This window comes from Gekko japonicus, unplaced genomic scaffold (assembly GCF_001447785.1).
Source record: "Gekko japonicus isolate JY-2015 unplaced genomic scaffold, Gekko_japonicus_V1.1 scaffold701, whole genome shotgun sequence".
NCBI classification, from domain to species: Eukaryota; Metazoa; Chordata; class Lepidosauria; order Squamata; family Gekkonidae; genus Gekko; species Gekko japonicus.
In genome coordinates this window covers 408,214-422,458 of record NW_015174294.1, presented here as the reverse complement: position 1 = coordinate 422,458, position 14,245 = coordinate 408,214, and the positions used below count along the sequence as shown (strand labels likewise).

The 14,245-nt window shown below is 40.8% G+C and overlaps 1 protein-coding gene across 1 annotated transcript in view; it reads left to right on the top strand.

Annotated features, from left to right (window-relative positions):
• PTPRD (protein tyrosine phosphatase, receptor type D) overlaps positions 1 to 9,727 on the top strand; it is a 260,249-nt gene extending 250,522 nt beyond the window's left edge. Inside the window, exons 33-35 of the mRNA XM_015424064.1 lie at positions 3,704 to 3,858; positions 6,022 to 6,157; positions 9,613 to 9,727. Of these exons, the coding sequence (XP_015279550.1) occupies positions 3,704 to 3,858; positions 6,022 to 6,157; positions 9,613 to 9,681 (360 nt within the window). The 3' untranslated portion in view covers positions 9,682 to 9,727. The remainder of the gene's footprint in view (positions 1 to 3,703; positions 3,859 to 6,021; positions 6,158 to 9,612) is intronic.
• The last annotated feature ends 4,518 nt before the right edge of the window (positions 9,728 to 14,245 follow it).

The window sequence follows — 14,245 nt, the reverse complement described above, 5'->3', positions numbered from 1 at the left end:
CTATGGTATATGTGTTGAGCCACAGAATACTCAAAGGCTTGTATGTATCACTGCGATCATAATTCTCACCGCCCCCTTCTTGCATATATAAAGGAGAAAAGTATAATCTAGTTGTGGCTATTTTCCTCTTGCTGCTTTGCACATGTTGAAAACAGCAAACACAGTCTTATGTTGCCAGCTTTTTTTATTGTCAGGGACCTTTATTGGATTCAGTGGTTCCATGTAATTTGGGGGTGTGACAGTATTCCTGAGTTACAGGGTGAATTGCAATGGAAAGTTCAGGTGTGCCACAGAATGGCTTGATTCTTATTGCTTTACACTTACATCCTCCTGTAAACTATCAGGGTCAACAAGCTGGGGCAGTTGCACACAGGGCTTCCATAGTAATGATGTCTGTGAGAATCACTTTCTGTAGTGTGCATAATCTCTTCAAAAGGCCTTTGATCTTATCTGCTGTGACAGGCAAGATAGAAATCCAAATGGTCATTCAGTTCAAAGGGCAAAGACAGAGACTGGAATCAGTTAACTCTTTAGTAAGCAAAGCTGCAGAAGGGGTAGGTATGTGTGCACATCTGTATCTGGTAAAATAGTGTTTACAAGGGTTGTCCAAAGGTATTACAGCTTTGTTGTAAGAGAAGTCAGGGAGAGCTAACACCCAATTTAGCTAGTGAGGATCTGATCCAAATTTGTTAATAGAATCTTGGCATTCCTTTATTGGCTGACAAAAGTTAGCATCTCATTAAATTAGAGGACAGGCAGTTCGTAATGTCAGCTATGTGAGAACAGGGTTGATTTCCAGACAGATTTTGTGCTAGCTTTCTGCCATCACATAGCTTTTATGCTGTCAGCCTTAGAGAACACTTCAGTAGTTAAAGAAGAATAGAAATGGGCCTTGTAGACTCATTGTGGTCTTCTGTGCTGAGGATTACTGGACTTCCCCACGAGACTGTAGACTGCAGTCCTAAACATTCTTGCTAGCATGGCTGCTTACAATACCAGTATGGTATTGTAATAGCCATATAAAACCATGGCTTGTTGCTACAGTGGCAATAACTTGCTATCAGATTTTATTATTTGTGTGGCATGTCAGTCTCAAATAAATTGGTGCAATTTCCTCTGAAGTAAAAGGCACTTTTAACGGGGCAAAAAATGGTCCTTGGTTCAAGAGCATTTAATCACACTGCTACAAATAGCTTAAAGGTTTCTGAATGTGTGTTTTCACACTTGTACATATGACTGTAACACTTAACCACCAAATGCTTTAATCAGGCAAAAGAGAAGTCATTGCCATTTAAAATGAGCAAGATAAGTTGTTGGCCTGCATAAGAGTAAACCAAGTCTATAATTCTTCATCGGGCTTTACTGATTGCACAGATTGTAGAAACCTTCCTTCTCCCTAGATGCTGTTGTTGAATGATGTACCTGAGGAATGTGAAAGATACTGCAGATGTGCTAGCGCAATAACATGAACCAAGTTATCATTTGTGTTTGCTATTTTAAGCAACCTATATTCACCTCCGTGTCAAGGCAATCACAACTGACTGCTTTGGTGGGGAATAATTATTTTTTCTTGCCTCCAGCTTCCAAGCTGCTTTATCGGAATTCCCATAATCATTGCAGTTATTCATTGGTTTCATTCTGCAAAAAGTGCCGTTTTAAGAGACTGGCATCTGGCAATAGCTTTTTTCTCCTCTCCTTGTACAACGCCTCAGCTATTGCTTACAGGCACGGTGACATGGCATCTGCTGTTTCTCCTACCATGGCGGGAAAGTAGATGCCTTCAGGAAGTGTGAGGTATCCAGAAGGCATGAAGGTTAACAGCAATAGCTCAATTTGTGTCACTTCTATTAAATGTCACTGCTTACACAGATTGACAATGTGCAAAAATGAGCAAGCGCAGCAGTTGCACTCAAATCCCTTGTGGTTTGGTTTTTTCCCCCTGTATGTATTGCATTGCACACTCTACTGACAATTTGCATGCAAAGCAAGATATGATGGAAGCCAGGCATTGATGCTTGCTGTGGTTCAGTGACAGACAGGCTTTTTTTTGGGGGGGGGTTGTAATAACTCCCTTTTGCAATATGATTGTATAAATCATAAGGGATTAAATTTACTAGTAACAGCAAGGAAGGGTTGTTGCCGTAAACTGGGTTTATAGTTGGCCATTTTGGGAAATGTGATTCTGGGGTATATGGACCTTTGGTCTGACTGAGCAGAGATCTTCCTACAATGTCTTCATTTTGATATATAACAAGAGCTGGACTTTTTATGTCTGGATCACTGAACTGATTTGACAGTGACTCTTCGAGATTGCTATCCCATAGATGATTAGAAAGTTAAAACCTCAAGGGTACTCTTATTCTGACAGGGGCCCATTTGACAAGTAGCGCATTCAGTAAAAACGGCATAGCTTGTAAAGAGTCACTCTCCTAGTTACCTATGGCAAGTAAAAATCACCTCCAGGCAACCAGCCAGTGAAGCAGAGTATGGAAGCACCTAATGCAAAGGTGCTTCCAAAGGCAGATGTTTCCTGCTTTCAACCAGCAACCTACCAAGCCCTCTGAAAAGCCAATGCTGGAGGTCACAAGTCCCATGTGGATAAAAAGCCAGATGCCTTTTTTCCCCTGCCATCCAAGCCTCCTTTGGCACAAGGGGCACCTCTAGCACAACAGCAAGGTGGAGTCAATCTCACCTGTTTATCCCTTCTCAGAGATTTCAGAAGGCTTGATTGCTGGGGAAGGGGGAAAGAAGGAACAATAGGTATCAGCAAATGCCTTTCACTGGCACTTCACTGGATCTATCCAACTCATGATTGTCTTCCTCTCCCCATACACACACACCCGCTATCAATGTGCCACAAATGATTAGCTTTACATGCAAAGGAATATGTTCTGTGGACTTGAGAAGCTAATTAAAATAATACAAGCGATCATTACCTACAACTGTATGATCAGGAATTTCTTCTCCTTTTGTGACCTAGCACTAAATACAGTATTTTATGAGTATGAAGATACACTGCGACACACACTACAACTTCCACTGACCACATGTTTTGGGATATACAGACACTAGGATTTAAGTTGGCTCCAGTATCATTCCCATTAGCTATGTGCCAGAGGGACAACTGGGATGGGAAGCCCTGAATAAGCATATTCCAGACACTGGGAACTGCCCTTGAGTGAAGATATGCCCCTAGAGATGGCTTTGCCAAATAAGAAGGTCATAGTTGAAAGGCAATGTGAAGAACTTTGAAACTTCTTCTGGCCAAGTGGGAAATGTTGGTGGTTTTAAAAGAGGGTTTTGATTTTGTTGCCTGCCAAGCCATTGTCTTGCACAAACATTAACCTTGAGCAAAAAAAAAAAAAAGTCCCATTTAACTAGCTCACAATTTCCTTGTCCTTAGAGTCTGTTTTTCCAGGATCTAAATGTCAGACAACATCCTCTCCAGTGCTGGGAGTAATTTGAGCATCACTGTGGTTAATGAAATTGCACTCTTATGTCAATGTGGTTTTGCTAACTGCAAAACAAGGAGGGAAACACAGGCTCGTCAGCATTGTGGCTGGAAGTGTCTTAGCGACCGCCATCTTCACAATTTTTTGCTTGTTGCACATTATGTTTCTTGCTGGTCTATCTCTCCCCCACCCTGAATATTGTTTTCTGCCCTGCTGACTTTCATGTGCTATATCTGTGCCTTTTATTAAAGGATGGCCAGTCCCGAACAGTGAGGCAATTCCAGTTCACCGACTGGCCTGAACAAGGAGTGCCAAAGTCAGGAGAAGGGTTCATTGATTTCATAGGCCAAGTTCATAAAACGAAAGAGCAGTTTGGGCAAGATGGGCCAATCTCTGTTCACTGTAGGTAAGTAAAAGTAAAAGAAATCCAGGTATGGCTGCATTGCTTATCCTCCACCATAAGCCCGTTTGAAACAACAGCAAAAAAAATGTGGTAACGTCTGAGTGCTGAAGTAGAGGTATGGATGGAATGATTTGACAACAAGGTAAATTAGTGAAGAATGCAAATTACAGTCTCTGTGTGAGTGGCACTGAACCAGAAAGTAATCAGAAGGTGCCCTTAGGCAAGGCATTATTCTCTCAGCCTCCCATTAACAACGCAGGGGCAATAATAATACTAACCTTTGATTCATAGTGGTTGTAAGATTACTGACAGCCAATGTAAAGAGCATGCTGGGATCCATGCAGGCCAATGTCTCTTTAAAAGAGTTCTGAGCCGGTGCTCCAACCATTCTGCATGTGTTTGTACAATATCATGTGTTTCCTTCCAGGCCATTGTTTTCTAGTGTACACACACTGTGCACATAAATTCAGATGTTGACCTGTGTAGAACAGGTAAATGGCAAGACAAGCCAGGATTCAGTGATCATTTGTGAGCAATTCCTGGTTTCACGAACCAGGTTTAACAATGGTTAGAGGTAAAACTGTGGTTTTGTGTTGTGTCTGAATCAACCTCTTCTGTCTCAGACAAATAATAATCCAAGGTTTCTGAGTTATGGGTGACAGAGAGAGATTTTTGGTTTTGTTCATTTTTAATTTTCATTTTGGTACAGCTCTAGCATGTTAAGAACATAAGAGAAGCCAATGTTGGATCAGGCCAATGGCCCATCTAGTCCAACACTCTGTCACACAGTGGCCAAAAATACCAGTGCCATCAGGAGGTCCAGCAGTGGGGCCAGGACACTAGAAGCCCTCCCACTGTTGCCTCCCCCCCCCAAGCACCAAGAATACAGTGCATCCCCTGCCCCAGCCTGTGAGTTCCTATCTATACCTTGTGGATAATAGCCACTGATGGACCTCTGCTCCATATGTTTATCCAGTCCCCTCTTGAAGCTGTCCATGCTTGTAGCCGCCGCCACCTCCTGTGACAGTGAACTCTATGTGTTATTCACTCTTTGGGTGAAGAAGGACTTCCTTTTATCCATTCTAACCCGACTGCTCAGCAATTTCATTGAGGGCCCATGAGTTCTTGTATTGGGAGAAAGGGAGAAAAGTACCTCTTTCTCTACCTGCTCTATCCCATGCATATTCTTATAAACCTCAATCATGTCACCCCGCAGTCGTCGTTTCTCCAAGCTAAAGAACCCTAATCACTTTAACCTTTCGTCACAGGATCCATTCTATATACTCCTGAACCTCCTGAATCTGCGCCTGTCAAAATGACCGCTTGTCAGTGACAAGCATTCATTTTGACAGACAGAGGTTCAGGGGGTTCAGGAGTGTATAGAACTAGATCCTGTGCAAACTAGAGACACAGAATTTTTAGGGGATCTCCAGTTGACTGTCCTCTACCTGCCCTCCAAGTTTAGTGAGGATTGGATTTATGGGGCTCGAGTCATGGCTTCCCAAAGAAGGTGCCCACAGGAACATGCTTTCTGGAGGAAATGACCACCTGTCATTTTCCCAGAAAGCACTTTCCTGGGGGCACTTTCTTTGGGAGGCTGTAACTTGGACCAAACTGGGGGCGGGGGGGCAGGTAGAGGACAGTCAACTGGAAATCCTCTTTGAGTTTGGTGTCTTTAGCACACTGGGGGTCCATTCTAGCACTTCACAAACTGAACCAGTTTGTTTGGAGGCTAAATGTTCATTATGGTTCGTGGTTCCCAAACCGGGCATGTCATGAACCAAACTTTATTTTCCCAGTTTGTGCCCATCCCTAGTTAGGAATGAGGGCCCTAGTCTCATTATCACAAACTAGCTGTTCTATAATTGGTGAAAAATAGTATTCCTTTCAAATAATTCCTGACTTATTTCACTGTCAAATCCATTTGACTTTATCACATAATGATCCCTTTATATTTAGAGTTTTCATTTAAAAAAAATGAAAATCCAAGACATGTAATGTGTAGCACAGCATACCTACAGCACAACGTACATCCATATTCTTTATTTGGAGAGGAATGTTTCAACTCCAGCAATGAAGGTGCTTGATGATCTATGTTTTGTTATGATGCCAATAAAGGTATATCTGGTCAATATTTTCTTTTTTTTCTTTTCTGTACTGCAACAGTGCGGGTGTTGGAAGAACTGGCGTGTTCATAACCTTGAGCATCGTGTTGGAAAGAATGAGATATGAAGGTGTTGTAGATATCTTCCAGACAGTCAAAATGTTAAGGACACAACGGCCAGCCATGGTACAGACGGAGGTGAGAAAAATAACATCCATGCGTATAGAATATGTGGAATATCAACAAATTATCAAAATCATATTTTCTGACCCTCTTTGTGATTGGTACTTTTGTACCAATGGTTCCTTCAACTGTCCCTTATCTTATATTGTGTTTGTGGTGGTGGAGCATTCTGATGAAGTATAGGTGCGGTAGAAATGAATTTGGTAGTCTCCCTTGTGATCCATAATCTATCTTATCTACTGAGAAAGAAAGGGATACAACCACATTTCTTAACCACCAAATCCTGCCTTTCCTCAGACGTCTGTCCATTTAGTGCAGGTCTTAGAAAGTGGGGGAGGGGGATTGACTGTGTTTCTTTTGTGGAAGACAAAGGAGAGGGTTTGTTCTCTGGGTTCACCTATGGTAGTGGAAACTATCCTCAACTGACCACTGGTGCAAGTGTAGCTTTGAGAAGAACAAGAGCTTTCCAGGGCAGTGGGTTGGAGCTGGGCAGTTGTGAAGAAAGGATGTAAGGAGAATTGCTAGGAATTGCTAGGTAGAGGAGCAGAGTCCTGTAAAGATTAGTAGTCGTCCATCCGTCCGTCCGTCCCCCCCCCCCGACAGTGCAATATGCTGGAAAAGAAGGGGGAGGCAATTTTTAATTCATAAAAAGAGAGGTGTTCAGGCTACATGGAACTCATAATATTGTACCATACCTATAATTGGGGGGGCAGGGTTAGTGTATGAATAGTAGCAGTTTATTGGTGAGGGAGTTAATTGTACACATGTTCAGAAGCACAGTGTACAAATGTTCTAAGACTTCAGCCCTGGCACTAAAAAGCTAGTGACAGACTTGAACCCTCTGCTCTCTATTTCTGTGTGATTTTCATTTACACACAAGACATTGGTGTACGTATGTTGAATAGCTGGCATTGCTTGTCTTTTGAGGGTGACACTAATACAACCATTATTCTGAATCCAAAACATATCACTGCGGCATTTGTAGCAAACTTTAACAGATTTCCCCCCTTTCATTTGTAGTAAGAAAATGGATATCATGTTGTTCTTGTTGTTTGCATGGAGATTCTCACAGAGGAGAATGCATATCTGTCTTCATGTATGCTGTGTGGCACAGATGTTCCCTGTAAATTTGTGCCTATAGGGAGCAGCAAGACATGCCCCCCCCCCATAAGAACATAAGAGAAGCCAATGTTGGATCAGGCCAATGGCCCATCCAGTCCAATGCTCTGTCACTCAGTGGCTAAAAATACCAGGTGCCATCAGGAGGTTTACCAGTGGGGCCACGACACTAGAAGCCCTCCCACTGTTGTCCCCCCAAGCACCAAGAATACAGAACATCACTTGCCCCAGACTGAGAGTTCCTATCTATACCTTGTGGCTAATAGACACTGATGGACGTCTGCTCTGTATGTTTATCCAATTCCCTCTTGAAGCCATCCATGCTTGTAGCCGCCGCCACCTCCTGTGGCAGTGAATTCCATGTGTATTCCATACATGCTCTGGGGCTTAGGACGTCATCTCCATAAATCTTGCCATCCAGTTCCTTGCACCGGATCACCTTTTCACTCCATGACTGATAAAGAGCTCCCTTCTTTTGGCCACCCTTCCCCACTGTGAAGCATTTATTCACTCCTAAGAAACAGGGAACTTAGCAGAGCATATGGCTACAAGGGAAAAAAGAGCATAGACAGCATGGCCAATAAGAAATGGGAGCAAAAGGAGCCCTCCCTTTCCCCTGGTGCTGACAAGGGATAAGAGGCGATCTGCAGTGTTGCAGCTAGTGGAACAGGTTGGATGCAACAGCAAATGTTCAGAACATATATGCATTCTCCTCAGTGACAATCTCCATGCAAGAAAAACATGACATCCATTTTCTTGCCACAAATAAAGGGGGAGGTGATTTACAGAATACACAGAGGAGCCTGAGTTGATAGACTTTTAAATTATTAGGACTTACCAGTCAGAACTTTGACTGCAAGGTCCTGATCCCAACCTAAAACCCAGTTAATTGATGCTAATTCTTTGGACTTTTTTTACTATAAGCACCATTAAACAAACATGCATCATATTCTTTTCACTTCCTTCAACATTATCGCAATGTCAATAAATATTGGTAATGTGTGCGATGGGTTTTTATGCTGTCTACTGAAATTTTCTACCTTGATTTTTGTGTATTACACTCATATTTAAAAATAAACCACTGTACACTGTTGCTGAGATTGTGCAGGAAGCAATTTTAAAAACAAACGTCCCTCCAAATACGATTAGATCATTAAAAGTATCTTACCACAGAACCTGGTTACTCACCGTGGCAAAACTGAAGAGTAAACTCCATTTATTTTTCATTATCTGCATTGTGTAGAGATGGTCTAAGCAAGGGGGGGGGGAATCTCCTTTATAGCCCATTAGCCCCTGAAAACTAATCTAGCATTATATTTATTTATTTTTCTGTGTCAATGTCTGTAGCTTTTCTACATGAAATGTCTTACCTATCAGAATCTCTACAGAGCAACCCCAGCTGTTCATCTTAACACACACAAAAAAACACCTTGTCTCAGTTCATACATATTCTCACTGTGGCTTGGGTACTGTGGCACATTTCTACTGATGGAAGGGATTTCCATCAGCAGAGATCTCCCCCTTCCTTCTGCAGCTCAAATAGCCTCCTAAAATGCTTCTCCTCAGAGACAGGGGACCACCAGCAACTGCATCAGTGGGGAGTCAAGGGTCTGCAATGGAGAGGGGAATCAACGGACTGTTTGAAGAAATCCTTCACAGGTTCTAACCCTCTACATACACACAAATAAGTTCCAACTAGAAAATGAGCTAAAGCAAAGACTGATTTTATGTTTACATGTTAAAATGCCATGTATACCGTTCACTCACACATGTACATCCATACCTGCAAATATTAGTCTAAAAATGCAAGATGCAGAGTCCAGGATTTGTCACAACTCACCACTCTGTGTACATACAGCGACAAATCCTGGTTAAAATGGGAACAGCAGTTAGTGTTGATTCGGGTGTTAAAGCAGAAGAAGAGATTTGATTTATACCCCGCCCTTCACTTGGAGTCTCAGAGCAGCTTACAATCTCCTTTCCCTTCCCCTCCCCACAACAGACATCCTTTAAGGTAGATGGGGTTGAGAGAGCTCTCTCAAGAACTGCACTGGTGAGAACAGCTCTGAGAGAACTTGCTGCATGTGGTGGAGTGGGGAATCAAACCCAGCTCTCCCCGATTGGAGTCCGTGCTCCTAACCACTACACCAAACTGGCTAAGCGCAACAGGATCATGGAACAGGGAGATCATGCTAGAGGGCATGAGGAAAGAGCTCAGAAGCCTGTGGCCACTCCTTGTTCACTTAATCAGGGTTACAAGGCTGGTGGTAATGCTCTGTCTGCACGAACTCCATAGGCAGAATATGCAACAACTAGTTTAATTTTAATCTCTCTTTCTCTCTTTTTTGAAGGATCAATACCAGTTCTGCTATCGAGCCGCACTAGAATACCTGGGCAGCTTTGATCACTATGCAACGTAAACAAAACAAAGAAAAAACCCTGACCCATCCTGGATTTTTAACTGCAGGCCCTTTAAGATCCAGAGAGCCTCTTCTGAGCCATACAGTGTGCTTGAGAAGTACTTCTTTACTCCTAACTAAAGACCAATTAGTGGGAAATATTAAAAAAAAAACTATTCCAGGTGGACCAACAATTCACAGTTCAATAAATCTAACCAGAAACATAGAAGAATCCTGACTGGTTGAGGCATCTGAAGGATTACATTTTACAGATACCTCAAGGATTCAGCTTTGGTTGAAATTAAAGGGAAGAGGAAATTCCTGCAAAGAACCATCATCTTGTTCAGGATTGCATGATTGTTAACAGTGCTAACTTTGGAAGGACTGCAATTCAGGGCAAGATGCTCATCAAAAAGCCAGTACCTGGCTCCTCTGGAAGAAAGAAAATGGACTCTTTGCTTCAACATCTCCCCTTCTCACCATATTGCTCATAAACAACACTTGGGGTGGGGGGGAGGGAGAAGGGCAAATGTTTAAAAAGAAAGTCCTTGATTTAGTTTTTTAGTATTGTAAAGATACTGCTGACCTGTGCTTCATTTTTAACTGTGTAAACTCTTTTCTTTTTTTTAAGAACAAAAGTTTATCATTCAATGAAGTGATTTTAAAAAGTTGCATAACTGTTCATTTTTTTGTTTCAAAATTGTAGTTTTTTTATGCTGTAGAACTGTTATTTGTAATATCTCGCTGTAGAAATGTTAAATAATTTGAAAAATTGCACATTTTTGTGCAGCCCTATATTTATCTCCAGGACCACATCCTCATGTAGGTATTACTTTTGCATTTTGATTTTGATTTTTTTAAATGAAATATCAATTAGTTAATCTACATATGGAAGGCTTTGTTTTAGTTTCTTTTGGAATCAACAGGGAAGCGCAAAGTATAAAGCTGCTACTAATACACAAAAACACACACCTTTCTCTTTCTATCTATAAATATATGTATATCTCTTTGATTGTCTCTCTATCTATTTACAGCAATACACGTAGATAGATAGACAGAAATGCACACAATTATAAATAAATATATGTATACACACACACACACGTATCGGTTCTTCCATGACTTGGATTTATTGGAGCTGTGGGATAAAATCCAAAATGCTACACTGAGTCCAAACAATATTTCTGAACATTTTTGCATTTCAAGGTTTTCTTTTTCTTTTCCTTTTCCTAGGGGAAATGTGGAATGCACATCAGTGATACTTGAATCTCAGTCCTTCCCAAAAGTAAAGGACAAAAATCATGTGTGTCCATGCGTGCGCACACACTCACACACACTCACATTTATAATGTTAAAGCTTCCAGTAAAGTTTGGTATTTGTAACACCTTAGTGCAATAACAGACCATACTAAATATAGGAAGTGTGCATGTGGGAAAGGTCAGTGCATATCCCCTTAGGAGGGGAGAATGTTGTAATATAATACTTGTCAAGCTGTTTTAAAAATGTATTCACTCGTGTAATTGTCTATAGTATACAGTAAGAAATTTGCATTGATGATGTATAATGGGGCAAAGCCAAACTCATGTTGCTCTGTTAAATCAGAAATGTTTTGTGGCATACAGCATTTGTTGGAAATGCTGAGGTTTTTTAATTTTAATTTTTTGCATTTAGAGTGCCTTATATTTGATGCCTGTTTTGATAGCATTTCTTCAAGTTTTGTTCTGTCTGTATTTGTGTAAGTTAACTCATACTTCTCTGTTACACTCTCCCCTCCTCTTTCAATTAAAGCATTATCTTTTCCGTAGATGTACAAAGAGGTCTTTTAACAATATGCATTCCTGGTCTTTACCCAAGTGTTAAATGTGAATATTCATCCAAAGCCATTAGGCTTTCAGAGGCCCTTTATCCAGCCAGAACTCCTAGCAATGGTCCAAACTACTACTAGTGCATGGCCCCTTCCAAACCGGCATTTGTAACCATTATGTTGGTGACTAGGATCTAGCATTGCCATTGTGGAAGAAGGGGATGGCTCTCCTACTGCCAAGAGGAGCAGCCATTAAAGTGGTTCTTAATTCTAAACCTGTATTTCATTTGAGGCCAAGGTGTGTTCATCTTTCTTGTCCTTTGAGGCCTCTTTAGGTCAGTGAAGCTGAGTAAATGAACACAGGGCATAGATCACATTATATCTTTTTTCTGATGGTCAACACAAGGTATCATTTGAGACACTTTAAAGGAAGCCATTTTTCTCTTGGTTAAACCTGTTATTATGTCAAACACAAATATCTTGATTCAGGATTTTTTTTCCCCATGTTATATTCATCACTACCAGAAATAGATATATTAAAAGACCAAACACTAGAAATCATTCTATTTGAGCACTTTTATAAAAAACAAAGACAAAAAACTTTAAAAAGCGCAAAAATGGGAAAATATTAAAAGTATATGTGTATTATTATTATAATAATAAAGTATTATAGAAGGCTACCTCAGAATGAGATTCTCTAATTTACATCAGAATCAGAGAAGAATGTGCACTATATGTTTTCTTTTTATTTCTGTCAAAGAATACAGAAAGTGCCAGATAATGCAATGAACTTGTGCTTTTAGCCAAAAGTACAGTCAACAGACACTCATGATTGAAAAAATGCTATGCTTTAGAAGCACAGACGAAAGGCACGTCTGCACAGGATTTTTCTGTGTTCTCAGTTTGGTGATTAAGTGCAAAATTGGAAGCGCAGAAAGCAATATCCCCCTCCAAAGGGAGGCACTGTTTCACATGGAGGTTTTGTGTGGCTTTGCTCTGAGGAAACCTGCAGTGCAGGTGATATCAGGGGTTCAGTGCAGGCCGTGCATGGAACCCATGTGGCTTGTAGAGATCATATGTGCATGGCTGATACCTCTAGAAACCCTGTGTGGACATGCTCCAGGAAGGCCTGTTGCTCCTGAGGGCAATTAGTAGATCAGGCCTTCCATTCTGCCACAATGTTTTTGGTTTGTAAAAGAAAAGTATTAGGCAAACTGTCATTGAAAGTGAGTGCTTCACAGGAGGAAACAAAAAGTATAACATTCATACATGTTCCCGTCAAAACTGCTATTCGGGAGTTACTTGTAAAGGGAACTCTGTCAGAATCATTGATGTGCATTCCATTTTCTGTAACTTTTTTGTGTAGCGATTCTCTTTCTCAATTTTTTGAATTAATTGGTCTCATTATCGGCCATTTACCAAGCTTGGGATTTGGTTTCATCAGCATAACCAGTACGGTGCTATTATTTACCTATGTATGTGTAGTTATGTATAATTTTGTAATTAGTTAACAATGGAGAAATACGCAAAATATATAAAAATTATTTGTACAGAACTTTTATTTTAGCTCTTTTTTAAAAAAAATGGTTTGCATGGTTAGACATTGGCAAGGATGGTTGGGGGAAGGGAAGGGGTCCTCTAGGGAGAATTGCACTTTCTATACCTTTCTACTATGCACTGCCCTATTGATTCTACACCCAATAGTATTATTACTTGAACCCATCTGTAAGAAAACTGCTTATGAAAATCCACTTGTGTGTATGTAAATAACACATAACATGTTAAAGGGAGGGGGGAGTTTGCAGGGGCAACAACAAAATGCAGGTTTTCCTCCCCTTCTCCCCCCACCCTTTTACAGTTTTAATCTCTTTCTTTTGAACGCCCTGATACTCCACTAGAATATCAGAAGGCTGCAGGTCCCATCATCCATCTGTTACGTGGCTTTGCCATTCAAGCTTGGAGTGTCTTTACAAAGATAATACCAGTTGTGTTCTTTGCTCTTGTTTTGGATGCCTAGACTGAAAAATTAAAAAAAAACACCTTGTAAAATGGCTTGTTAAAAAATACAATTACCTCTGATTAGTAGTACGCGTAAATGTTTTACAGAATGAAAGGCGTGCTTTTTATTTTCTTACTTCGTTACATTGGTGGCGAAAGAAAGTCTGTATGAAAATCAGTTCTTTGCTGACACAAGTTCCATTTGTTACAAATGAATTCTAATAAAAATGTCAGTGTTATGCAGCTCTGGTCGTCTTTCCTTAAGCCATGTTTGCTAAAACCAAAAAAGCATTTTGTTTCTTGGACTTAAAAGTCTCTCATTCTGTGAAATGCTCAGGATTTAAGATCCATCTTAAAACTCCATCCTAAAGTATGATTTGTCTTGTCTTTTAATTGTGTTTGAGAATCAACTGTTGGATGGAAAGTCAGGTTAAAAAATTTAATGAAAATGAATTGATACACATAGTTTCATTTACAGTAGGTAACATATGCATGGTCCTCCATATGTCTGCTCTTCATTTTTTGTGACTAAACAGAGCAAAACATTTACTTCAAGGGGCTTCAACACTTTTTAGCCAGGTCCACTCTTCTCTCCCCCCCCCCAACTACCTCAGCATTGTCATGGTGTCATTGGTGGTAAATGCTGTGGAAAACTAACACCTATGGCTTTGTACACAGGTGTGCCAGAGTAGCCACACTTGCCTACTGTTGGGCCAGTCTACTGTGACCTTTGGCCCAGACCTTAGCTTTTGGGACTCAGTCCTCTAGGGTAGTCTCTGCAC